This window comes from Marmota flaviventris, chromosome 1 (genome assembly GCF_047511675.1).
Source record: "Marmota flaviventris isolate mMarFla1 chromosome 1, mMarFla1.hap1, whole genome shotgun sequence".
Classification (NCBI taxonomy): Eukaryota; Metazoa; Chordata; class Mammalia; order Rodentia; family Sciuridae; genus Marmota; species Marmota flaviventris.
In genome coordinates, this window is record NC_092498.1 from 215,229,607 (window position 1) to 215,250,699 (window position 21,093).

A 21,093-nucleotide genomic window follows, 5' to 3' on the forward strand; every position below is an offset into this window, starting at 1 on the left:
CTCGGGCTGGTCTTGGCGCAGCGACCCACTCTCCAGTCCCAGGGACCCAGGACCCGAGCGCCCGGCGCCTTGCCCCTCCCTCCGCGGCCGGGAGAGGGGGGGAGAGGGACCCCAGCTAGCGGCCCAAGCTTCCTCTTCTTCCCGCAGACTACAGTTCCGGGTGAAGAAGGAGGGCTGGGGCGGAGGCAGCACTCGCAGCGTCACCTTTTCCCGCGGCTCAGGAGACATAGCGGTACTCAAGGCTGGCGGCAAAACCCTCACGGTCAGCGTGGGCGACGGACTGCCCAAGAGCTCCAGTGAGTCTGCGCGGAACCGCGGGCGGAGCCAACGAGGGAGACCAATCACGGCTAGGGGATGGTCGGGAATGCGCAAGAGCCCCACGGCGGGCCTAGGGAGACAGAAGAGGACGCTGCGTTAGAGACGCGACCAATGAGTGGGAGAGAAGTGTGGGAGGGCGTGGCCAAAGGGGCAACCCTACAACTGGCAGATGGCGGGGGCGTGTCCGGGAGTGGGAGGGCCCAAGGGAAAGGGCCAGTGAGGGGTGGAGCCCAGGGGGGCGTGGCCAATTACTGGGGCGGGCTCCAGGGCCTCAGCCTGACCTACAGTCAATGGAGTCCAACAAGCACTGTAGCTCACTATCTTCTGTCCAGATGTCAGTGCTGAGGGGAGAGCAAAGGGCCTCAGGGGCGGTGCCTGGAGTCGAGCCAGAATGGAGGGGACTTGTGGGCGGGGCCTACAATCAGGTGCAGCTGAGCCACCACCCAAATACCTGCATCCTTTCTTCTTTTAGAGCCTACGCGGAAGGGAATGGCCCAGGGAAGACCCCAAAGGTCAGCCCCGGCCCCTACCCGGGCGGCCCCTGGCCCCCCCAGAGGTGAGAAGATACCCCTCACTTAGTGTCTTCATTTGCCTCTCGCGGGCTCCAGGGCCTAAGCCTGACCTACAGTCAATGGAGTCCAACAAGCACTGTAGCTCACTATCTTCTGTCCAGAACTTTCCAAGCTCCCCATCTCCCACAGAATACAGGCTAAATTTAGTTTGATATTCAAAGCCCGTCAAGATCCCATTCCAGGGCTGGGGCTCAGTGCTAGAGTGCTCTTCTGGCAAGTGTGAGGCCCTGGGCTTGAGCCTCAGCATCACATAAATAAAATTAAAGGTATTGAGTCCACCTGTAACTAAAAATATATGTGTTAAAAAAGATCCCATCCCAGCTAGCCAGTGAGTGACCTCTTCGCCCATCCTATGCCCCTGCCATGCAAAATACATTTTCTTATGCAAACTACATTTTATTTTGCCAACTCACCAAATTTATTCTTACCTCCAGGCCTTCACTTGGGCTATTTACTCTGCCTTGTCTCCCAAATCCCCACACTTGATGAGCTCTGATTTATCCTCCAAGACCCACCCACAAAAGCCCTCCTGCGGGGGCAGGATGTTCTTCTGCAAAGCCTCCCTTTAGACCTTCATGTCTCCAGGGTTCCTCCCATACTGGGCTGAGTGTGGCTGCCTCCTCCCTCCTGAAATACAGATAATTCCTCCCTGACAGACACCCTGATCTTTGCTTCCACCACAGGCCTGGACCGAAATGGTGTGCCTCCCTCTGCCAGAGGGGGGCCCCTGCCCCTGGAAATCACATCTGGAGGGGGCTCCCAGCGGCCTCCCCGGGGTCCTCCATCCTCAACCCTGGGGTCCAGTAGACGTCCCCGGGCACGGCCACCCTCAGAGCACAACACAGAATTCCTCAATGTGCCTGACCAGGGTGTGGCAGGGTAGGTGGGGTGGGAGGGCAGCCCCAGGAGGTGGGCAGAGGTAAGGGAGTGTCTGGTGCTGTGATGAGCACCCCCTTGTCTCCCCAGCATGCAGAGGAAGCGCAGCGTTGGGCAGAGACCTGTGCCTGGTGTGGGCCGACCCAAGCCCCAACCACGTGTACATGGCCCAAGGTGCCGGGCACTATACCAGTACATAGGCCAAGATGTCGATGAGTTGAGCTTCAATGTGAATGAGGTCATCGAGATCCTCATGGAAGGTGTGTGCACCAGGGCAGAGGTTGGGGTATGGCATGGTCAGAACCCTGACACCGCCAGGCTGCCCCCCATTGTTGCACATCCTTCCCATCCATGTGAAAACAGAAGCCACTAGCTTATAGCTCTGAGCAACACCTTCCATGCCAGTGGCATGGCTGCACGGGCTGGAGCGCACTGGCTGTGAAGGTCAGTTCCTAAGCCACCTCGGGGCTCTGGCCTCACTGCATCACACCTGGTCCCTGACCCTCATTTTTCTTACTTGTCACATATTTCTAGTAGCAGAACCTACTTTAAAGGGGAAAGAAGCTGCATCTGGAGGGCCCAAGCCCCTCCTACCTTAATTCCCTGGGCTGCCTCCAGCAGAGCCTAGGACTTAGGACACACTCTACAGACAGATGTGGGAGCCTCCTGGAATCTCAGAGACCTGTTCATTCCTGGGTTCACTCTGGGGGTTGGAGGAAGGAGCCTGTTGAAGGCGATGGATAAGGGATGAGCACAAGAAATGGTTTAAAAAATGACAGGGCTGGGGGTATGGCTCAGTGGTAGAGCGCTTGCCTACCATGAGCAAGGCCCTGGGTTCCATCCCCATCACCACAAGAAAGAAAAAGGGAAGAAAGAAAGAAAATGACTATGTGAGCCAGTGGTTAGGAAAGACATTCCTCCCTCCTTCCTTTCTTTCCATTATTAACAACTCTCCCTTGTGTCAAATCAAGGATGCAGAGATAAGTAAGACACAGAACTGGCATGGGGGTTCTCTCCAGGGTAGCTGGGCATCACCCCAAGCTCTCTTCTCTCACACAGATTCTTCAGGTTGGTGGAAGGGCCGCCTACATGGCCAGGAGGGTCTTTTCCCCGGAAACTACGTGGAGAAGATCTGAGCCGGGAGCCTGGGATTGTGTCCTCCACCTGCTCGCCTGTCTGTCAGGATACAGGCTGTGCCAGCAGAGTCTGGATTACTTTGGCTGCATTGGCCAGAAAGTCCAGTTCCGTGGCCTCCATCCCAGCCCAGACTGTGGGTCTGAAGAGTCACTGCTGCAGCAACCCTCCTAGGCTCTGGCCTCCTTCCTGTCACACCTGCTGCCAAAGTCTGTATTTCTTCTTGTATCAAACACGGCTAACAGCAGAACCTACCTCCTAGCTGCCTTATGTTTATGAAATGAATGTCCTAGGCTGTTGACCAAATGCCGGGCATAGTCCAGGGTGAAGGGGCCTTGACAAGTGGGACTTCCCCCTTCTCTCATCATAGGCAATAAATATGTGCCTGGTGAAAGAGTGAATTAAAATCATTGAGTATCCACAAGGACTGTGTTCTCACAACCCTGTGAGGTGGGAGCAGTGAATGCCCCCACTTTGCAGGTAGACAAATAGAGGCTCAGAGAGGTTCAGCCTCTTATCCAAGACTCAACAGAGCCCCTCTCACCAAAGGTTGAATTTGTCCCACTTTCCTTTCCAGAAATTGCATCCTAAATGATCCAACAGATGCTGTCAACCTCTAAATCTGCAGCCCTCAAACTCATCTGGAACCTCAGTAAACCGTCAGGCAGGAGGCAGGTTCCACATGGTTCCCTGCAAGCCACCCTGGGTCACCCCTGGCCCCTGCCCCACCATCCTATATATATGCTCTCTTAGTCTTTATTCACCTGGGGTCAGGACCAGTTCTGACATTCTGACATTCTGATGGATTCTGAGTATTCCAGGGCTCCCTGTTGGGGCAGCTGTAACTGGCAGGGAGACCTGCTACTGCGTGAGCCTAAAGATCCAGGCTTTCCATTCTGGACACCCCCTCTGTCCTCAGCCCCTCAAGGAGCAGCCAGTCTGGGAGGAACATGGACAGACTGATGGATTCAGTACAGAGGAGACACAGATGGCATTGCTGGAGGAGCCCGGAAGGCTGAAGAGGGTTGGTCTCAGTAGATCCTGGCTACAAGCATGACACTGTTCTAAGCCATGACAAGGACATTCCAGGCAGTGGACACCTGAACCACTGGAGAATAAAGGATGAGACATCCAAGAAAGAATGTCCAACAGAGAAGATCCCTACCTTCTCTCTTCTGCATTTACCTTGGGAAGCCAAGCTGGGCTGGGAAAAAAAAAAAAAAAAAAAAAGATCACAAGGCTGCAAACGGGTCTCAACAGCCCTATTATTGGTCAATCATTCTGCAAAAGCATTTAATAATCCCTTGAATGTCTCTGCTCCACTCCATCTCTGAGATTCTTTATTCCAGCACAACCACCACTATGTGCTTGCCTGTCTGTAAGACCTTGGTGTGAGGACAGGCTGGAAGAGGACTGTGTCACTCATCAGCATCTTGGGTTGGGCATTTCCTGAGCACAAAAGAAGAATCAGGGCTTTATCTCCCTTCTCTGCCCTCAAACTTATCATGTAGGCTGCCCTCCCTTCTGGCACTTTGAGGTTCAGCCCTATGGTCCCACTGCCATTGAGGGTACCCCATTTTCAGGAAGTAAGGCCTTCTGGGCAGAATGGATGGATAAGGGTTGGGCAGGACATTAGTGATGGAGAAGCAGGTGAGTGTGGTATATTTTAACAGACAGCATCTCATATCTAGGTTACAAGAATCTTCAGGCTGCAAACCTCAATCACCTTGGCCGCACCCGCTGCTCAATGCCACATCCTGTGGACTCTCACAAAATTTCTTAATTTGGGTCCCTCCTCTGAGTTCCTTGGGGCCCAGTCCCTTCTGAGGCCTCCCCCCATCCTTCCTCAGATTATATCACCCTCCCCCAGAGTGCAAGTGCAACATCCCTCTCCACCTGGCACCAAAATGACTTTTTGTTTTCTTAAAACTTAATGAATTTTTATCTGAATGGTAATTAAAAGAAAAAATTTATTAAAATAGCATCAAAGTGTGAAAAGTCAATCCCTTAAAAATTCCTACTCCCCACCTCAGAATTTTGGGGGGGGTTGTTGTTGTTTTCAGTGCTGAGGATCAAACCCAAGGCCTTGAGCATGCTAAGCAAGCACTCTTCTACTGAGCAACACCCCAGCCCTGTTTGTTGCTTTTGTTTGCTGGTGCTGAGGATTGAACCAGGGCCTGGAATATACTAGGCACATGCTCCTTTCCCGTTTTTTTTTTTTTTTTTTTTTGTTTTGTTTTGTTGGTTTGTTTTCAGGTACTATGGATTGAACCCAGGGATGCTCGGCCACTGAGCTACATTCCCAACCATTCTTATTTTTTTATTTTAAGACAGAGTCTGCCAAGTTGCTCAGGCTGGCTTTGAACTTGGCTACAAAAGCATTTAACAATTCTTTGACTATTTCTGGTCCTCTCCCAGGTATGACACATCTATAATCCCAGTGTCTGGGATTACAGATGTGTCATACCTGGCTCCTCCCATTTTCAAATACCTCCTATTATCTTCCCTGCATATAAAAGCACAGAAGCACATCTTGTTTTACACATATAGAAATACACTGCATATAAAGTCCACACTTGCCTGAGACTCAACACTTCTCGGACTGAATGATGTATTGTAGAGATTTGCAATTAAGGGTCTATTTTACTCTCTGGCCTAAAAACTCATCTTCCAAATGATCATCAGGGATCAAATGTTGTACCTCCTTCCGCTACAAATTCATCAGTGATTTTACTACAAATCATAATCGAGGGCCTGCAAGCCCCATCCTGCACCATATTCACTTTCTGACCCCTATATGCTGCCCTCATTCTGCTCCAGCAGTGCAAAGGGATTCTATTTCTTGATAAACAAGCTTATCCCTCCCCATCACAGGACATTTGTACCAGCTTCCCTGAGCACAGTACTTACTTGACCTTCCATTCACTCCTTCTTGACCAGCAGGTGACAACTCAGAAGTCACCACCTCATCACTGTGACAACCTTCTGTTTTATTTGTTTTCTTCTTTGGGCTGAATAGAACCCAAGATCAGTTTCTCCATTTGACTACTTCCCCATTTTAAGGTTTGAGTTCTGGAGCAGGGATTCTTGTCTGTCCCATTCACACCTGGATCCCCAACGCATAGATGGGTACCTAGCACAAAGAAAGATGGACAAAATCCACTCCACACCAGTGCACACTGGGCTCCGCATACTTACTCCAGGAACCACACCTCGCCACCCTGAGGTTTCATCCCTTTATTAAGCCTAAAGACCAAAAATCAGCTTCCTTCCTGCACTTGGCTATTACTTCAATTATTGAACTAGGTGCACTGAAAAACTTCATTACTGTTGCTAATTTTCTCCAAGAAGGACCAATTAAAAGAAAAACTGTTGTTTATCGCCTTTGGAGGGCTGACGATGGAACAGGCCAAAAGGGCATGAAGTTGCTCATTTTGCAAACGATCGGAGAGCTTCCTCACGCCGGATCTCTGTACTTTGCCCCAGCCTTTGGCTCATAAATCGGCCAGCACTAGTCCACGCGACGGTCTAGGACTCGAGCCTCAGGCCCCGCCCACTGGAGGACAGCACCGAGCAGGCTCCGCCCTTCTCTCGCGAGAGCTGAGAGGCGGAAAATGGCGCCGACATGAATGCGAACCCGCATTGCCGAGAAAGTAGCCGCCTCCTGAGTTGGAGCCGCCGGAGCCGCATGAACCAGAGATCGAGCAGTCGAGGATGGTGAGCGCAGCGCCGGGGGAGAGGGCGCGGTACCGCAGCGAGGACTGGCAGGGAGCGATCCCGTCGCATACACACCCTCCGACCGACCCCGCCCTCACATCCGGGCACCCGCTCGCCGCTGGCTGTGGCTAGGCAAGCCCCCTGCCCCTACTTCCGGGCCTGGCCTCGGGTAGGCCACGCCCATCAGGCTCGGGCTCCTCCCGAGAGCCTCACACAGCGGGGCCCTGAGCGCCTCGAAGTTCAGCCACACAGCTGTAACCTGGCCAGGATATCCCCGTCATGCACAGTTCACTTCTGGAAACTCCAGCATCTTCCTAGCCGCGTCCTGTCCAGAGCCCCGACTTCATAGCTTTGCCTCCGCTCGCTCACTGTAATCTACCATCGACCTCTTAGGGCGCCTCCCACCTGTCGGAGCTGGAGACGCGGAGATGGTTCTCTTTAAGCGTAGCTTCCGACAGAGGCTGGATCTCGGTCCACTCTTGCCTCCTTACCCTCTCTTGCTGATGATGTCCTAGAATGGGGCGGGTGGATAGTTTTGCGGGGTCTGGAATTCAGGAATGTTAAGCCTAGTGGTTCTTTCAGGGTGGGAGGGGCTTCCCTGCTGGCCCAGAGAAACCTGAGTACAGACTAGTTCTCTTCTACCAGGAGGAGGAACCGTCCGTGCCCAGCCCAGACTTGTTAGCCACTGCAGAGCCCAACTCCAGTGTGACCGACCAGGAGGTGGTGTCCCCAGTTGTGGCTGAGGCAACCACTTCTTCCTCCATGGAGGAGGAGCCAGACCCTAATGGGACAGCCACACCCCCAGTTTGGGAACGTGGAGGGTTTGGAGGTACACAGCAGGGTGCCTCCCCAGCCCCAGACAGCTGCCAGACAGGCCCTGGACCCAGCCCTGTTTCGGGGACCAATGAGGACCTGCGGCCTCCCAGGCGACGCCCACCACCAGGTGACCTGTGATGGGGCCTACTGGGGGGTGTCACAACACAGGTCCCACATCAGGAAATGGGGAGTGCGGTATATGGCCAAACTAGGGGACATCCACAGGGATTTCTGTCGCCATTTACTGAGCACCAAGTGTATGCCGGTCTTTGGCTTCAATGAGGAACCAGATCAATCCAGCCCAGTACCCTTTGGCAGCTCATTCCTGTGGGGAACTTGCATAGTCCTGGGGGCCAGGGGCAGGCAGCATTCATGAGGAAGGGATCTGTGACCCTCACTCTGTATCCTGCAGGGAAACAAATACCCTGCTCTAGCCCTGGCTGCTGCCTCAGTTTCCCCAGTGTTCGTGACCTGGCACAGCATCTTCGTACCCACTGCCCGCCCACACAGTCCCTAGAAGGTAGGACCAAGGCAGATGGTGGGGAAGCAGGTTAGAGTGGGAAGCAAGCATTGCCCCCGTGGGCCAGCCTTGGCCACCCCACTCTTCCACTCTGCCCTTTGTCCCTGCCAGGCAAGCTCTTCCTCTGCTCAGCCCTCAGCTGCACCGAGAGCTTCCCCAGCATGCAGGAGCTGGTGGCGCACGGCAAGCTGCATTACAAGCCTAATCGCTACTTCAAGTGAGCTCCTGACCAGCCTGCCCTACCTCACCTTATGTGTGGGGTCCAAACCTTTTTCTATGGGGGTAGCGGAGGAGGGAGGCGGGGGGGGGGGGGGAAGTGGGCGTGGTCTCAGGCAAGAAGCGTGACCACCACTCTGTGTCTGGACTTACATGGGTGTAGGTCTGCCCAGCTCCTCTTCACCTCCCAAGTAGAAAACCAGCCTACTGAGTTAAAATTGAGACTTCCTTCTGCGTTGTCCCATAACTAACTCCAAACTGGGAGGGATCCAGAATGGTCACAATTCCCATAGGGGATTGGGGCAAGCTCCTTCTCCACAGGTTGAGTGCCATCCAAGGTTTGGGACCTGGCTCCCTTCCACGTTCGCAGAACAGGTCCCCTGGTAGCAACGGTTGGCTTCCTTCTTATTGCTTGAGAGACAGCACAGCCCTGTGCCCGCCCCCCAGGTGTGAGAACTGCCTCCTTCGCTTCCGCACCCACCGCTCACTCTTCAAGCATCTGCATGTTTGTGCAGAGCATGCTCAGAGCCCAGCCCCACCACCACCCCCTGCCCTGGACAAAGAGCCACCTGCGCCCGAGCGTCCCCTGGAGTCCGACCCTTCTTCTGCGCCGGGCTTGCAATTTCCGCTGCTCGAGCCCTTCACAACCCCACCCTCTGCCTCCACTGGGCCCTTTCTACCGTACTTGAACCCCGCGCCTTTTGGCCTAAGTCCTCCACGCCTGCGCCCCTTCCTGGCTGCTGCTCCAGGGCCACCAACTTCCAGCACAGCTGTCTGGAAAAAGAGCCAAGGTGAGTGTAGGGGCGGGCGGGGCCTCCCAAAGAACTGGCTGGGTTTGCCCTAACTCTGAATTTACCTGCCTCTTTCCTGTAGGTGCGGGCGGCAGCCCCCGAAGACCTCAGGGTGGCTCCGATGCGCCCTCAGGTGCGTGCAGGTGACCATCGGGGCCGGGTGGAGGGGCTTTCTTGCGCTCTGCCGGGCCCTGTGGATTCTGGGGGGCAGCAGTGCCCGTCCCTTTCCCAGGTGGCTAGAAGTGTCACCCCTTAAAATATATGATTTTGCCTTTAAAATTACTGGCACCTGCGCCTTAATCTGCGCCGGCGTTCCTGTGTAAAACTCGCGCCCCGTTCACCTGTGAGCGGTCTTCTCGGCCCCCCCCCCCCCCCGCCCCAATCCCCTGCGATGGTTCGAGGATGGGAATAAGGGATTCAAATAAGCCAAGTTTAACGCCCTCAGTGAGGGGCAAACAAGCCCAGGAGAAACTGATCCTGCCATGCCCGACCCTGGGCTTCCTGGAGCTGGGGAAAGGTCCAGCCTTCCCTCGCCCGCCTCCACCACCATTAGAGGACGGGTCCTCGGGTTTGGGGCCCGGGTCTGATGGGGTCCCGCCTGCCTGCCCGCAGGGCATGCGGCCCCGAGCCGCATCGTGTGGGAGCACACGCGCGGCCGCTACTCGTGCATGCAGTGCGCCTTCTCCACGGCCTCGCGGCCCGCCATGACACTGCATCTGCAGGATCACCGCACCAGCGGCCCCGCAGCCCCTGCGCCTGGGCCGCCACGCCCCGACGCCCCGGCGGGTAAGGCGGAGGAATACGCGAGTGGAGAGGGCGGGGAACCAGAGGCTAAGGGCGAGGCCAAGGCTCAGGCGCTCCCTCCTCTGCCTCTACCAGACCCGACCCCGCTTGCTTCTAAAGTGTCACCGCTGCTGTCAGAGGGGGAACTTCCGGTTTTCTCACCTCTTTGAACCCCGCTGCTTTGGGAGTGGGCGGTGGGGTGTGGAGATTTTTGTAATTTTAAGGGGAACAATAAAGAAGGCGCGATGAGCCAGCCTGTGCTGTGTCTGGGTCCCTTGCCCCTCGGACGCGCAGTTACCTGCGCCTAGCATACCTGGGGCTCTCAGACCCCTGGAGGGGCACCTCAGGGTGGCTCCACAGGTGTTGGACCCTTCTTTTCACATTCCCTCTTAATCTCAATAGTGGAATCCAGGTCTCCACCAGAGGTAAGCAGGGCAACCTGTGCCCACCATCCCAGGCCACCACTTCCAGAAACCAGATAGGATGGAATTTTCCAGGTTTTTATGTATTTATTTAAGATGTCCCAAAAGTTGGGAAGACAGACTGAGATATTAGTCCTGAGAGTTCCAGGCAGGCCTGGCTGTATCCTCTGATCTTGAGGCCAGTACTGACTCGGGAAGAAAGGAGAAGCCTTTGAAGTCAGGAAGCAAAGGAGCTGTGCTAGAGCCCCCAGGGTGGGGCAGGACGGGGCCCAGGCCTGTTGTCATCCTTGCTGTCTTCAGGACCCTCTGCTGCTTCTGCCCTGCCCCATCTGTGTTCCCTGCTTCATCAGGAAAACCCATACTAGGGTCACAGTGCTATCAGCCCCGGACATTGTTCACAGCTACCCCTGGAGGCTAATTTTACCTCCTGCATCTTATTCCCTTCCTCTCTCCTCTCCAGTCTCTAGCTCAGGCCATAACTCTCCCACTCCTCAGGCAATAAGAAGGGACCTCTCTATCCATTGCTACCTGGCAAACTGTTCTGCCAGTCTCTTCTAGTGATGCCCCTCCCCTGCCCAGTACCCTTCAACAGCTCCCCATAACCCTTCTGCTCTCTTCATCGTGCTCTCCCAATAACACAAGTCCCCATCTTGAACCTCCCTTCCCAGGCCCACACTCAGTTATTTCCTCATCCTCTGCAAACAGACATCCTAAGAGGAAGAACCCAAGGACCTCCTCCACCCCACCCAATCTTGTCCCACACTTCTTATCTCCCTCCCACTTACCCCTGAAAATCCACCTGGGCATTGTCCTCTATCACCCCTTCATCCTGACATCTGCAGCCAAGACATCATTCATCCACTGGGTGGGGCTTCCCAGGCCCTGCCCTTCCCAGTCTGCCATCTACTTCCCATCACTACCCATCTACTCGATGGGAAGTGATCCCCCAATCACCATTCTCACCTTTATCCTCAATGGAACCCTTGTCCCCCAGTGCATCCACCTCAAGCTGAGTGGAAGCCTTGGGGCAGCTACTCAAAATACCTGCTCTAGCAGCTCTGCTACTGTGTCACATTAGAGTGGGACAGTCCAGGCCCACAAGCCCTTCAGCTTCCGCAAGGGGCAGGTGGGAGATCTAGGCACCCTTCATGACCAAGCCCCCTAGACCCAGGTGCTTGTCTGCCTGTCTGCTAGGTAGCACACACTGCATATCTACTGTGCCAGCAGCTCAAGGGCCCTGCCAAGATGGTGTCATATGTGGGTCCCGAATGGCCACCAGGGGACACTGGAGCTCCAAGGTCCCCTGAACTTCACCTTTCTCAACCAGAAGCCTTGGAAACACAACTGTATGACCTGGGGCAGGGGGACTCAATTCCCTGCACCTCACTTTCCTAGTACTTGAAATAGGTGTCATGATGCTTGTGCTTTTGAGACTCATACTAAAAGGGGGCCGAGGTGAAGAAGAGGCTTGGGAAATGTCTGATGAATCATTCACATCCCTCTGGCTACCAGTTCCATGGTTGCCTGGGAAACTGTCAAGAACAGGGAAGGAAGGTGAGCCTGGGTCAAGGAACCCGTGGTACAGATGGAGAAGGACTGGGGGCCCAGAGAATTAATGATGGCAAGCTCATTCTGGATCCTGACAGGCACCTGGCTGCACAGCTGCATAGCAGTGCCAGCTTGGCCAGAGACGACAGGCTCACCCTGAACAGGCTGAGCCGCTCCAGGAAGCTTAACTGCACTGAGATCAGCCAGATGCCAGTCCACTGCCAGGCAGCTGTCTGACAACAGCTCTGCCACCTGCAGATGCTGACCTGGTTATCCTCAGCTGAGGCTGAGAGAAAAGGTGAGGTCTCCTGGGGGCAGGTGGCACGTGTCAGTGGTGCCAAATGTCCCTATTCTGTCCCTCTCCTTCCCCACACAGTTCTACAGCTGCACTCCAAAGAAACCCCACTCTTCCAGGTCAACCCTAGCCCACCCTCACTTCAGGTTTCTGGTTCTGTACTGCAGTTTGTGCTGCCTAGTCATAGCTAAGACCTTAAAGACCTAGGCCAGGAGCCAAACACACAAAGGGAAGTGGGGTCACGCCCTCTGGTGGCCAGTGGTGGAAGCCTGCACACCTCACCTACTCACACCCCAGTAAACGGTGTGGGGGGTTACCCAGACACAATTTCAAATTCCTGGCTCAAGATGACCAATCCCAAGCCCAGGGAATCCCCAGCTATCATTCATTCCTTGATCGTGCACCTACTGTATGCTCTTGGTCAATACTCACTTGTTCATTGGTTCTTTTACCAGTCTTCCCCCACACTCACCTGTCCTGGAGACCCAGAAAGGAACCACATCTGGTCATCCTTGCCCCCTAAGAGGAGTCCTACTTTAAATGAGGGCCCATGTCTGGAAACCGTAACCCAGGATGAGGATGCACTGGCACAGAGGCCTTCGAATCCTGCCCATGTGTTCAAGGCAAGAGGAGTCTCCCTCTCAGTCTCTGCAGGGTCTCTCTAGTTTAAATAAGCACAGAAAAATTCACCCAGTATGCATCAGCAGCCTGGGCACCACATGGGATCTGGCCCATCGCCTGGGTCAGAATCTGCACTTTGAGTGACCAGTTCAATTTAGCCATGCATTTGAATCATCTGCCAGAGTCTGAAATAAAAACCCTTGCTCAGGCCTCATCTCAGACCAAGTAAGTCAGAATCTCTGGGAGACTGTAAACTGCTCAAGCAATTCCAACAGGTGGCCAAACTGAGAATCAGGGCTCTGCACTCTTCTGGTGGGTGTTTTTTCCCTATCTACTGAGACCAGGTCACAGATTCCTAATGGACTGAGCTCTGTGGACGGGGCTTGCCCTATTCTGGGAAGGCGTCTACACCCTATGTGCCTTCATCCCCTTTTCAGGACTCCAAGGGGCCACACTGCCCTTAGTTTTTATTGTGTCCAGTCTTACGGTTCCTACTCTTTCCACTACCTTCAGTCACAGGGAATCTGGTGTGTCTTCACACCCCCTTCCTCCTTGGAGGCAAGATCTTTGACACCACTCACCCATCCACCCCCAAATTTCCATCCTACTTGAGTTCTCTGCCCTGGATACCTGCCCTAGCTTGTGGTGAATCTGTCACCCGAAAAGGGAAGTCCTGCTGAGAGTGGCGGAAGAAGTGTGGAAATGAGGAAGGCTGGTGAGGCAATAAGGGCAGGCAAATGTGGGCTCACCACCCCACTGCCCCCATGTCCTGGATCTCCCCACCTTCCTGGTGGCCTCCTAAGTCCCACAGCCAACTGTACCCCTCCACACCAAGATGTCCCCCTCCTGTGGCTCTCCAGTCCTGGCTGAATTTTGTCTTGGCCTGCCTCTTTGCAGGTAGGTCACCAAGGCCTGGAACTCAAGTCTTGAGATCAGGACACAAAAGTGGTATGAGTTAAGAGGGACAGAGGAGAATCAAGAAACTAGTGACAACTATTGACTGTGTTGGGGATATGCTGATGCCCAATGCATTAATTGCAAGAACACCAGCAGGCAAGACAGGAACTACCTCAAGGGAAGACAGAAGTGTCCTCAAAGGATCTGGGGACAGACCAGAGCCGTCTCCGCCTACTTTCCTTCCTCCTCTGTCTTCCCCACCCTCACAGCAGCCCCCACCTTGTGTGCTGGCCTGTAGAGCAGAAGCCACAGATACTTCCTGAAGGCAACAACCTCAGCTCAGAGCCCACCACCCTGTAGCTCATCATCAGCCTGCAACCATGGTGAGTCCCCAAGCCCCAGGACAGGCCCATACTGGCCTGGAAGCAAAATCATAGCAGGTAGAAATTGGAGTGGCAGAGTGGGGCTGGGAAATGGGAATGTCCCACACCAAGCCCCTAAGGTAGGAAGCAGTCAGGGCACAGCTCTAGGACACGGTTCAGGCTCCTGTGGCCCAGGCTTAAGTTGTAACTGCAGCAGGGATGAGTGGGACTGCCTGGGAAGACTCCCCTTTCCCTAGATCAACATGATCGGCAAGCAGGGAACATGAAGCCAGGATGAAGAGAGAAGCTTCCTATGGGGTGACTAAGTGGGTCACGAACTCTGGCCCCTGCCATTACCCAGTCACTCACGTTGTGACCTGCTCGATCATGACTTATCCAGCCTTGGGTTCACCTGGGAATCTTTGCCTCAACCCATCCAGGTTGGGAGTTTCAAAAGAGGAATTTCAGGGCCCAGGTAGGAATCATCATCTTTGCATGGGGAACTCATCCTGGACCTCTGGATGAGGAAAAAAGGCACAGGGAGAGGCAGGGGCCACATGCTTCCGCCCTTTCCTCCCCCAATCTCCTTGACCCCAAGTGAAGACAGGTTTGAGGGCCCAAGGCGGTGTCCCCTCAGAGGAGGCCTGGCGTTCTTGTCCATCTGTGGAAGTTGTCTGTGACCCATGGTTCAGGGTCAGCTTCAAGGACACCTGGAGACCATGTGGTACATGTGCCTAATGGGTGCCTGTGGGTGGGAGCCTACCTGCTCGTCCTCATGGAGGCTGTCAACTCTGAGACTCCTTCACAGGTAGTCCAGGTGTCAAGAGATTGTGAGCTAAGTACCTACATATGCCTCCAGATCTATGATGGTCAGACTGAGTATATGTCTGTCTCTGTGGCTCTGTGTAGTCTTTATGTCTGAAAATATTTACTGAACACTTACTATGTGCCAGGCACTGGGAGGTCAGCAATGAATAGGCCATAGGGGCTAGGGGAATTCAGTGTGTGTGAGCGCTTGCCCAGCATGTACCAGACCCTGGGTTCAATCCCCAACACCAAAACCAAACAACAACAAAACAACTACAACAACAACAACAAAAGCAACAACCCAGTCAAGGAATATTTTTTAAAACCAATGCAGTAGAATTAGTATGTGGTGGCAGATATGAACAGCCACACAGGCTGGGGATAATGGGGAGCACTAAAAGGGAGTCCTCCATAATTTAAAGAGATATTGGGTCAAGACTCGGAAAAGAGAAAGGAGACCCCAACATGATGGAGAGACATGTCCCAAATGAGGGGTGGGGCAGAGCTCCCAAGGTGGAAGGGAGAGGGAAGAGGCTGGGTCGTTCAGGGCCTTCAGGAGACCATTTGCTTTTCCTGGGATGATGAGTTATCATTGGGCAGTTTTTTGGCAGGTTTCCTCCAGCTGCTGTGGGGGAACTGAGTTAGGCTGGGGGCTACAGGCAGCAGACCAGGGAGGAGCCTGTTATAATAGTCTGGGAAGTTGGTGGGAAGGTTCCTCCCGCTAGGGTTTCAGCGGTGGAGGCAGTGAGAAGTGGCTGGAATCCGGATGTATTTTGAAATGAGAACAGAAAGGCCTGGGAGGACACGGGGAGGGGAGGGGAGGAGATGTGGAGGGAGGGGAGGTGAAGGGAGGGGGTCAAGGATGCTGACTGGGAGGCTGTTGGGGCCACTAGATGGGGAAGAGGCATCAGTAGCAGCTCCAGTCCTGCTGAGATCTAAGTGGTCAAGTCAGGAGGGTGTGGTTTTCAGGGACTAGGGTCAAGGGGGCAGTTCTTGGCCAAGAAAAGAAGTAGCCCAAGGGCTGGAGTCAAGAAGAGGGGGAGGCAAAACAGGAGAGGGAAGGGGATGGTGATGATGGGTTTGTCTGTGACTGACCATGTCCATGGGTACCCAGGTCTGTCTCTCCATTATGCTCTGTGTGTAAAAGCCCCTGCCTGACATTCCATGTCCCCTAGGGGAGCCATAAGGATTTCCGGAGCCTCCAAGCCAAGTTCCAGGCCTCTCAATCAGAGCCTAATGGACTTCCTAAAAAGCCCCCAAAGCCAGAGTTCAACAAACTCCTGAGTAAGTTTCCACATCCTGAGCTAAGTGAGCAGCCCCCAAAGCCCTTGCAGCCTGATGTCAGTGAAGCCCCTCAAAAGATCAGTACAGCGTCCTTGAGGCCTCCGCAGCCCCAATTTGCTGATCTCCCCAAGAAGCCCTTGAAGCCTGAGTTTACTCATCTCCCCAAGAAGCCCCAACAGCCGGAGTTCACTGATCTCCCCAAGAAACCCCAGCAAACTGAGTTTACTGATCTCCCCAATAAGGCCTCCAAACCTGAATTCACTGATCTCCCCAAGAAGTTCCCACAACTTGAGTCCACTCCATTTCTCAGGAAGCCCCTACAGCCCGAGGTCAGTGAGGCTCCTCAGAAGGTCTGGCAGTCAGAGCCCAGCACACTTGTCAAGAAGCCCCCACAACAAGAGCTCAGCAACCCCGCCAAGTCCCCTGCAGAACCCAAACTCAGCACATTCCCCAAGAAGCCCCCACAGCCTGAATTCAAATTCAGTGTGCACCCCAGGAAGCCCCAACAGCCTCAGGCTGGTAGCTTCCCAAGAAAGTCCCTACCACAACAGCCTGAATTCTCTGAAGTCCCTCAGTCGCTTCCCTCAAAGTCTGGGCCCAGTGAGCCCCAACTCCTTTCCCCAAAGCCTGACCTCAATACCTCACCAAAGAAGCCCCCACAGCCTCAGACTAGTGACCTCCATAAATTCTTGACACAGCCTGAGCTTAGAGAGGTCCTTCAAAAGACCCCCCTGGAGAAGTCTGAGCTCAGTGAACCCCATCCCCACTACCTGCAGCCAGGCCTCAGTGCATTTCCCAAGAAGCCCCCACAGCTTCAGCCAAGTGACCTCCCCAAGAAGGTCCTGCAGCCTGAATTCAGTGACCTTACCAGGACTTCCTCAGAACCTGAAGTATTTGTGCTTCCCAAGAAGCCAAGGCAGCTTGAGTTCAAAGCACTTTCCAAGATGACCCCAAAGGCAGAGCTGGGCAGTCTCCCCAGGACCTCCTCAGAACCAGAGTTCAGCTCATTGCCCAAGAAGTTTCAGCAGCCTGAGCGCCAAGGGCCACCTCGCAAGTTCTCCCAGCCTGAGCCCAACGATCTGCCCAAGAAGCACCTACAGCCTAAATTCTTCAGGGATCTTTCCAGAAAGCCCCCACTTTTGGGCTCAGTTTCTGAGAGCTCACTGCCCTCTGCCACCTTGGGCTCCAGCCCCCGGTACCCACTCAGCCCTGGATTTGGAGCCACTAGGGCACCCCGCTGGAGGTCAGAAGACTTCAAAGCTCACAACCCACCCCAGCGGAGGCCACTGCCCCCAGCCAGCATCCTGGGACCACCTCCAGCCAAACCCCCACTGCCCCCAGTCCCCATGGATATTCAGAGCTTTCGGAGATCCTCAGCAGCATCCACAGGTGAGTCAAGATGGGCTGCACAAATAGAAACGAGGGGGCTAAGGCTCCTGGGCAGTGCCATCTTCCTCCCATGCTCTCCCCCCACCCCCACTCCACAGCTCTGCGGAGGACTCGCTCATCCGCTGGGACCCACTTCCTGGCCCAACAACCTAAAGACTTCCCATGGTGAGTGAAGGGACGAAAGAGGGGGAGGCCAGGCACCCTTTATGGGCTGAAGGAGACCCTCATCTCAGGTATCCCTGTAGGGACCCGGACGAGACTTATGAGCTATATGACAACGTAGAGCCCACGGAGGACTCAGGCCCCAGCCCCAGAGGCAGAGGTTTGTTGGTGGTCTGCTCAGGGTCCTATAAAGCACTGGTTGCAAGGGCATCTTCTGCCATGTTCCTGGTATAAGGAACCAAAAGCAAGGGACCCCAGAGGCTCACGGTTGAGGAAAGGTAGGCAGCAGTGTAGCCCAGGGTGATAGCAGAAGGCATGTACAACAATGGAAGAATCCAGAGATCAAAGATGCAAATGGGACTTAACAAGTGTGAGTGAGCCGAACACATGGTTGGGTCCCAAGTATAAAGTAAGCCTAGTCTTCAGGTACACAGTGGAGCCAACCCAGGGTTAGGGACAAGTTGCTATGTTCCACATTAGACATGTGTTTGAGGTACCAAGGGATGTCTGAGCCTAGACTCAGGAGAGAGACGGAGTAGAGACAGGTATAGCAGTGGTGGGAAGGGAGGCCACTCTGCTCTAGATTCTAAAAGACCCTTCTTCCTGCTCCTGGAGGGCAGGGTCAAGCCCTAGTAGGCCTATGCCTCCAGGCTGCAGGAGTTTTGAGAGTTTGGCTGAGAGTGAAGTGGCAGCAGCCCTGACCAGACTCTCTTCCCATAGCCTAATCTAAGAACAGCCCCCAAAACCAGCAAGGACCTTCCCTGGCAACAGTAAGGGATTCCATGCAAGCACTCGGCTGATCCTGCAGCCCATACTCCCATCCTGCACCAAGGCAGTATCACCTCCCCCACCCCCTGCCATTTCACTGACAGTTTGAGGATCTGAAAGTTGCCCAAGCCACAGCCAATGTGGGAGCTTCAGTCAGACCCTCCTGCTCCACTCCACCATCTCTCAGGGAGGCTTTCTACAGGAAATCTGGCCTTGAGAGTGCTCCTGCTCTGCCCCCCAGCCAGAGGTTCTGGTTCAAAACGTAGCTGGCTGCCTCCTGAGTCCCTGACGCCTGCTCCTTCCTGGGCCCCCTTCTGCTTCTCCTGAGTGACCCCCAAGACCTGCTTTCAACACCTCCTTAGCACACAGCTTCCTGGCAAGGCCCCTTCTATTTCCGCTCCTGGGAGGATCTGTGGCTGCTGGGTAGAAGCCTGGCTGACACTGTGGTCTTGGCAAGGAGGTCAAGCCGAGTGCAAGTAGGGTGGGTGGGTACAATGCTGATGCCACTCGGAAGGCTGCGGGGGAGGGTGCAGACGGGCACTGCTGACCTGAAACACCCAATGACACAACAGGTCATTCAGAGAGGACAAGCTGTGGCCCCAGGTTCAGGCCTTTTACTCACCTGAGCTTCTGGAAGATCCTGCCATAAGACGTACCCCTGACCAGCAGGGCTTGTACCCCAAAGCCTGGTAAACCACTGCTGCCAAGTGGCATAAGTCAGACCTCACTCTGGGGTGACTCCTCCATGCAGTCTCCTCATCAGCCAGGCCAGGACAAGAAACTCACCTGGGTATCCCCTTCTCAGAGGTGGTATTTGCTTGCCTCTAGGAATGCTTGCCTTTGTTTACTTTTTGACCCAAATCTCATTACAATTCCCAACCTGTTCTAGGCAGCAAAAACAAAGTCACCCTAGAAGTCTATAATAAATCCCTCCTTTAACCACTTATGATCTGATGACCCTAGACAGAACCAACACACAGTAGTCTCACTCAAGATGGAGCCACTGGAGTAGGCTGAGCTAGGGGTCTGTGATTTGACTTGGTGTTTTGACTGCCCCCAGATGAAGTGCTGTGTGCTCAGCAAGCCACCAGGAGGCACTCACAGGACCCAGAGCTCAGGTACTCCAGGGCAAAGGGGTGGGATAAAGGTGAGGTTGAATTAACAGAAGCATGAAAGTAGAACCCATCTTGCTCATGAGCACCCCAATTCTTGGGGGGATGAGGAAGGAGAAGGCCCCACAGACACAGCAGTTGCCACCTACGGATCCAAAGCTGCTAAAGCAGATCAGGAAAGCAGAGAAAGCTGAGAGGGAGTTCCGGAAGAAGTTCAAGGTAGGGACACAAGAGTCTGGGAGGGCTGGGACCAGATCCCCGGAGTCCCATCCTCAGAAAGAAGACGGGGTATATGTGGGGTGACCGCATGAGCAAAAGCTCTAATATCTTGTCCCCAAGTTTGAAGGGGAGATTGTGGTTCACACAAGGATGATGATTGACCCCAATGCCAAGACCCGTCGTGGAGGTGGCAAACATCTGGGAATCCGGCGTGGAGAAATTCTGGAGGTGATCGAGTTCACCAGCAAGGAGGAGATGCTGTGTCGGGACCCCAAGGGCAAGTGTAAGTGAACCTAGCCCCAAAACCCTGGGGAGGGAGGACACCTCAGACTGAGAACCCACCATGTCTACTTTCTTCACAGATGGCTATGTGCCCAGAACAGCTCTTCTGCCACTGTGAGTGCTGACCCTGCTGGGGTCTGGGAGTGGGTGGGGGGCCAGGGTCTCCCAGCTGACATTTGTGCTCTCTACCAGGGAAACAGAGGTGTATGATGACGTCAGCTTCTGGGGTATGTAGATGCTGCAGGATGGGTTGGAAGGGACCAGACTGACAGCTGGTGGACCACTTGTTTAATGCCTCTATGGAGAGGGGTCACTGGAAGTCACCCCTCCTTGCAGACCCTTTGGAGAGTCAACCATTTCCCCAAGGACAGTAGGGCCCTCAGGTGAGGCCCAGAACAGCCTGCCAGCCCAGCTACCCACTAACCCAGGAGCCTGGATTCCAGTTTGACAGACAGAGCTGCCCAGATGCATGTGTGACCACATAAAGCCTCTCTTTAAAGCTTCCCTGCTTCTTGTATTTTCTTTTCCGTCCTGACTGGCACACACACAAGGAAACGTACGTGTGTGTGTGTGTGTGTGTCTCCCCCTTCTTCTCTCTGTGGGAGGTCTCACCACCAAATCCTGATCTCACTCCTCAGCTGCCTGCCACAGGAATGGGGAGGGAGCTGGGGAACAAGGTGTACACTGCACTTAATGCCACTCCACACCCCAAAAGGGCAAGTAGCAGATGGAGTCCCTCACGTGCTGCAAATACCTGTTTTACCAAGTAGGTCTATGAAAGCACTTCACTGACAGGGGCTCCCAACTCTGAAAGACCCTGGAGGGAGCATCCGTTCTTGGAAACTGGCACATTCTCCTCCCTGTCGGTTTTATTAAAGTCAAACTGGAAATGAGCCTGACACCATCTCTGTCTCACAGGATAGGCACAAGAAGAGACAGGACAGCTTTCAGAATTGCTCTTATTATCAGCAGCAGTGAACAAAAGATCCCTCAAAATTCAGTTTCCACAGAAGAGTTTTTCTGTGGAAAACAATTGGCCAGGGCCCTTCCCACCCAAGGAACAGATGAGCAATAGCAAAGGTGAGATTCCTGGTGATCATGGGTCAAAGGAAAGAAGGAAGCATAAGGGGCTCCAGGCCACCAAATTTCAGATGGTTGTCCCCACAACACACACGCAAAAGC

General features: G+C 54.2%; 3 protein-coding genes across 7 annotated transcripts in view; all 3 read left to right on the forward strand.

Annotated features, from left to right (window-relative positions):
- The window catches only part of Myo1f (myosin IF), a 34,588-nt gene extending 31,294 nt beyond the window's left edge, over positions 1-3,294 (forward strand). Inside the window, exons 24-28 of the mRNA XM_027954984.3 lie at positions 148-296; positions 791-874; positions 1,574-1,769; positions 1,857-2,026; positions 2,826-3,294. Of these exons, the coding sequence (XP_027810785.2) occupies positions 148-296; positions 791-874; positions 1,574-1,769; positions 1,857-2,026; positions 2,826-2,902 (676 nt within the window). The 3' untranslated portion in view covers positions 2,903-3,294. The remainder of the gene's footprint in view (positions 1-147; positions 297-790; positions 875-1,573; positions 1,770-1,856; positions 2,027-2,825) is intronic.
- Positions 3,295-6,527: 3,233 nt separating this feature from the next.
- Znf414 (zinc finger protein 414) lies at positions 6,528-13,876 on the forward strand. Of its 2 annotated transcripts, XR_003585334.3 has the most exons (10): positions 6,528-6,617; positions 7,263-7,560; positions 7,846-7,953; positions 8,065-8,170; positions 8,617-8,960; positions 9,043-9,093; positions 9,573-9,746; positions 11,812-12,011; positions 12,464-12,631; positions 13,796-13,876. XR_003585334.3 is itself a non-coding variant. In XM_027954925.3 (7 exons), exons 1-7 carry the CDS (start codon positions 6,615-6,617, stop codon positions 9,911-9,913), a joined length of 1,251 nt encoding a protein of 416 aa, XP_027810726.1. In that variant the 5' UTR covers positions 6,528-6,614; the 3' UTR covers positions 9,914-9,996. The 2 variants fall into 2 exon arrangements, 1 of the variants encoding a protein (XP_027810726.1); XM_027954925.3 differs by lacking the exons at positions 11,812-12,011; positions 12,464-12,631; positions 13,796-13,876 and having other exon boundaries at positions 9,573-9,996.
- Pram1 (PML-RARA regulated adaptor molecule 1) lies at positions 13,820-20,415 on the forward strand. 4 transcript variants are annotated; one of them, XM_027954921.3, is made up of 10 exons: positions 13,820-13,909; positions 15,871-17,368; positions 17,467-17,533; positions 17,602-17,690; positions 19,359-19,416; positions 19,497-19,629; positions 19,750-19,912; positions 19,992-20,025; positions 20,104-20,138; positions 20,248-20,415. In XM_027954921.3, exons 1-10 carry the CDS (start codon positions 13,907-13,909, stop codon positions 20,283-20,285), a joined length of 2,118 nt encoding a protein of 705 aa, XP_027810722.2. In that variant the 5' UTR covers positions 13,820-13,906; the 3' UTR covers positions 20,286-20,415. The 4 variants fall into 4 exon arrangements, with proteins under 4 accessions (XP_027810722.2, XP_027810724.2, XP_027810723.2 ...); XM_027954923.3 differs by having other exon boundaries at positions 19,521-19,629; XM_027954922.3 differs by having other exon boundaries at positions 17,614-17,690.
- The last annotated feature ends 678 nt before the right edge of the window (positions 20,416-21,093 follow it).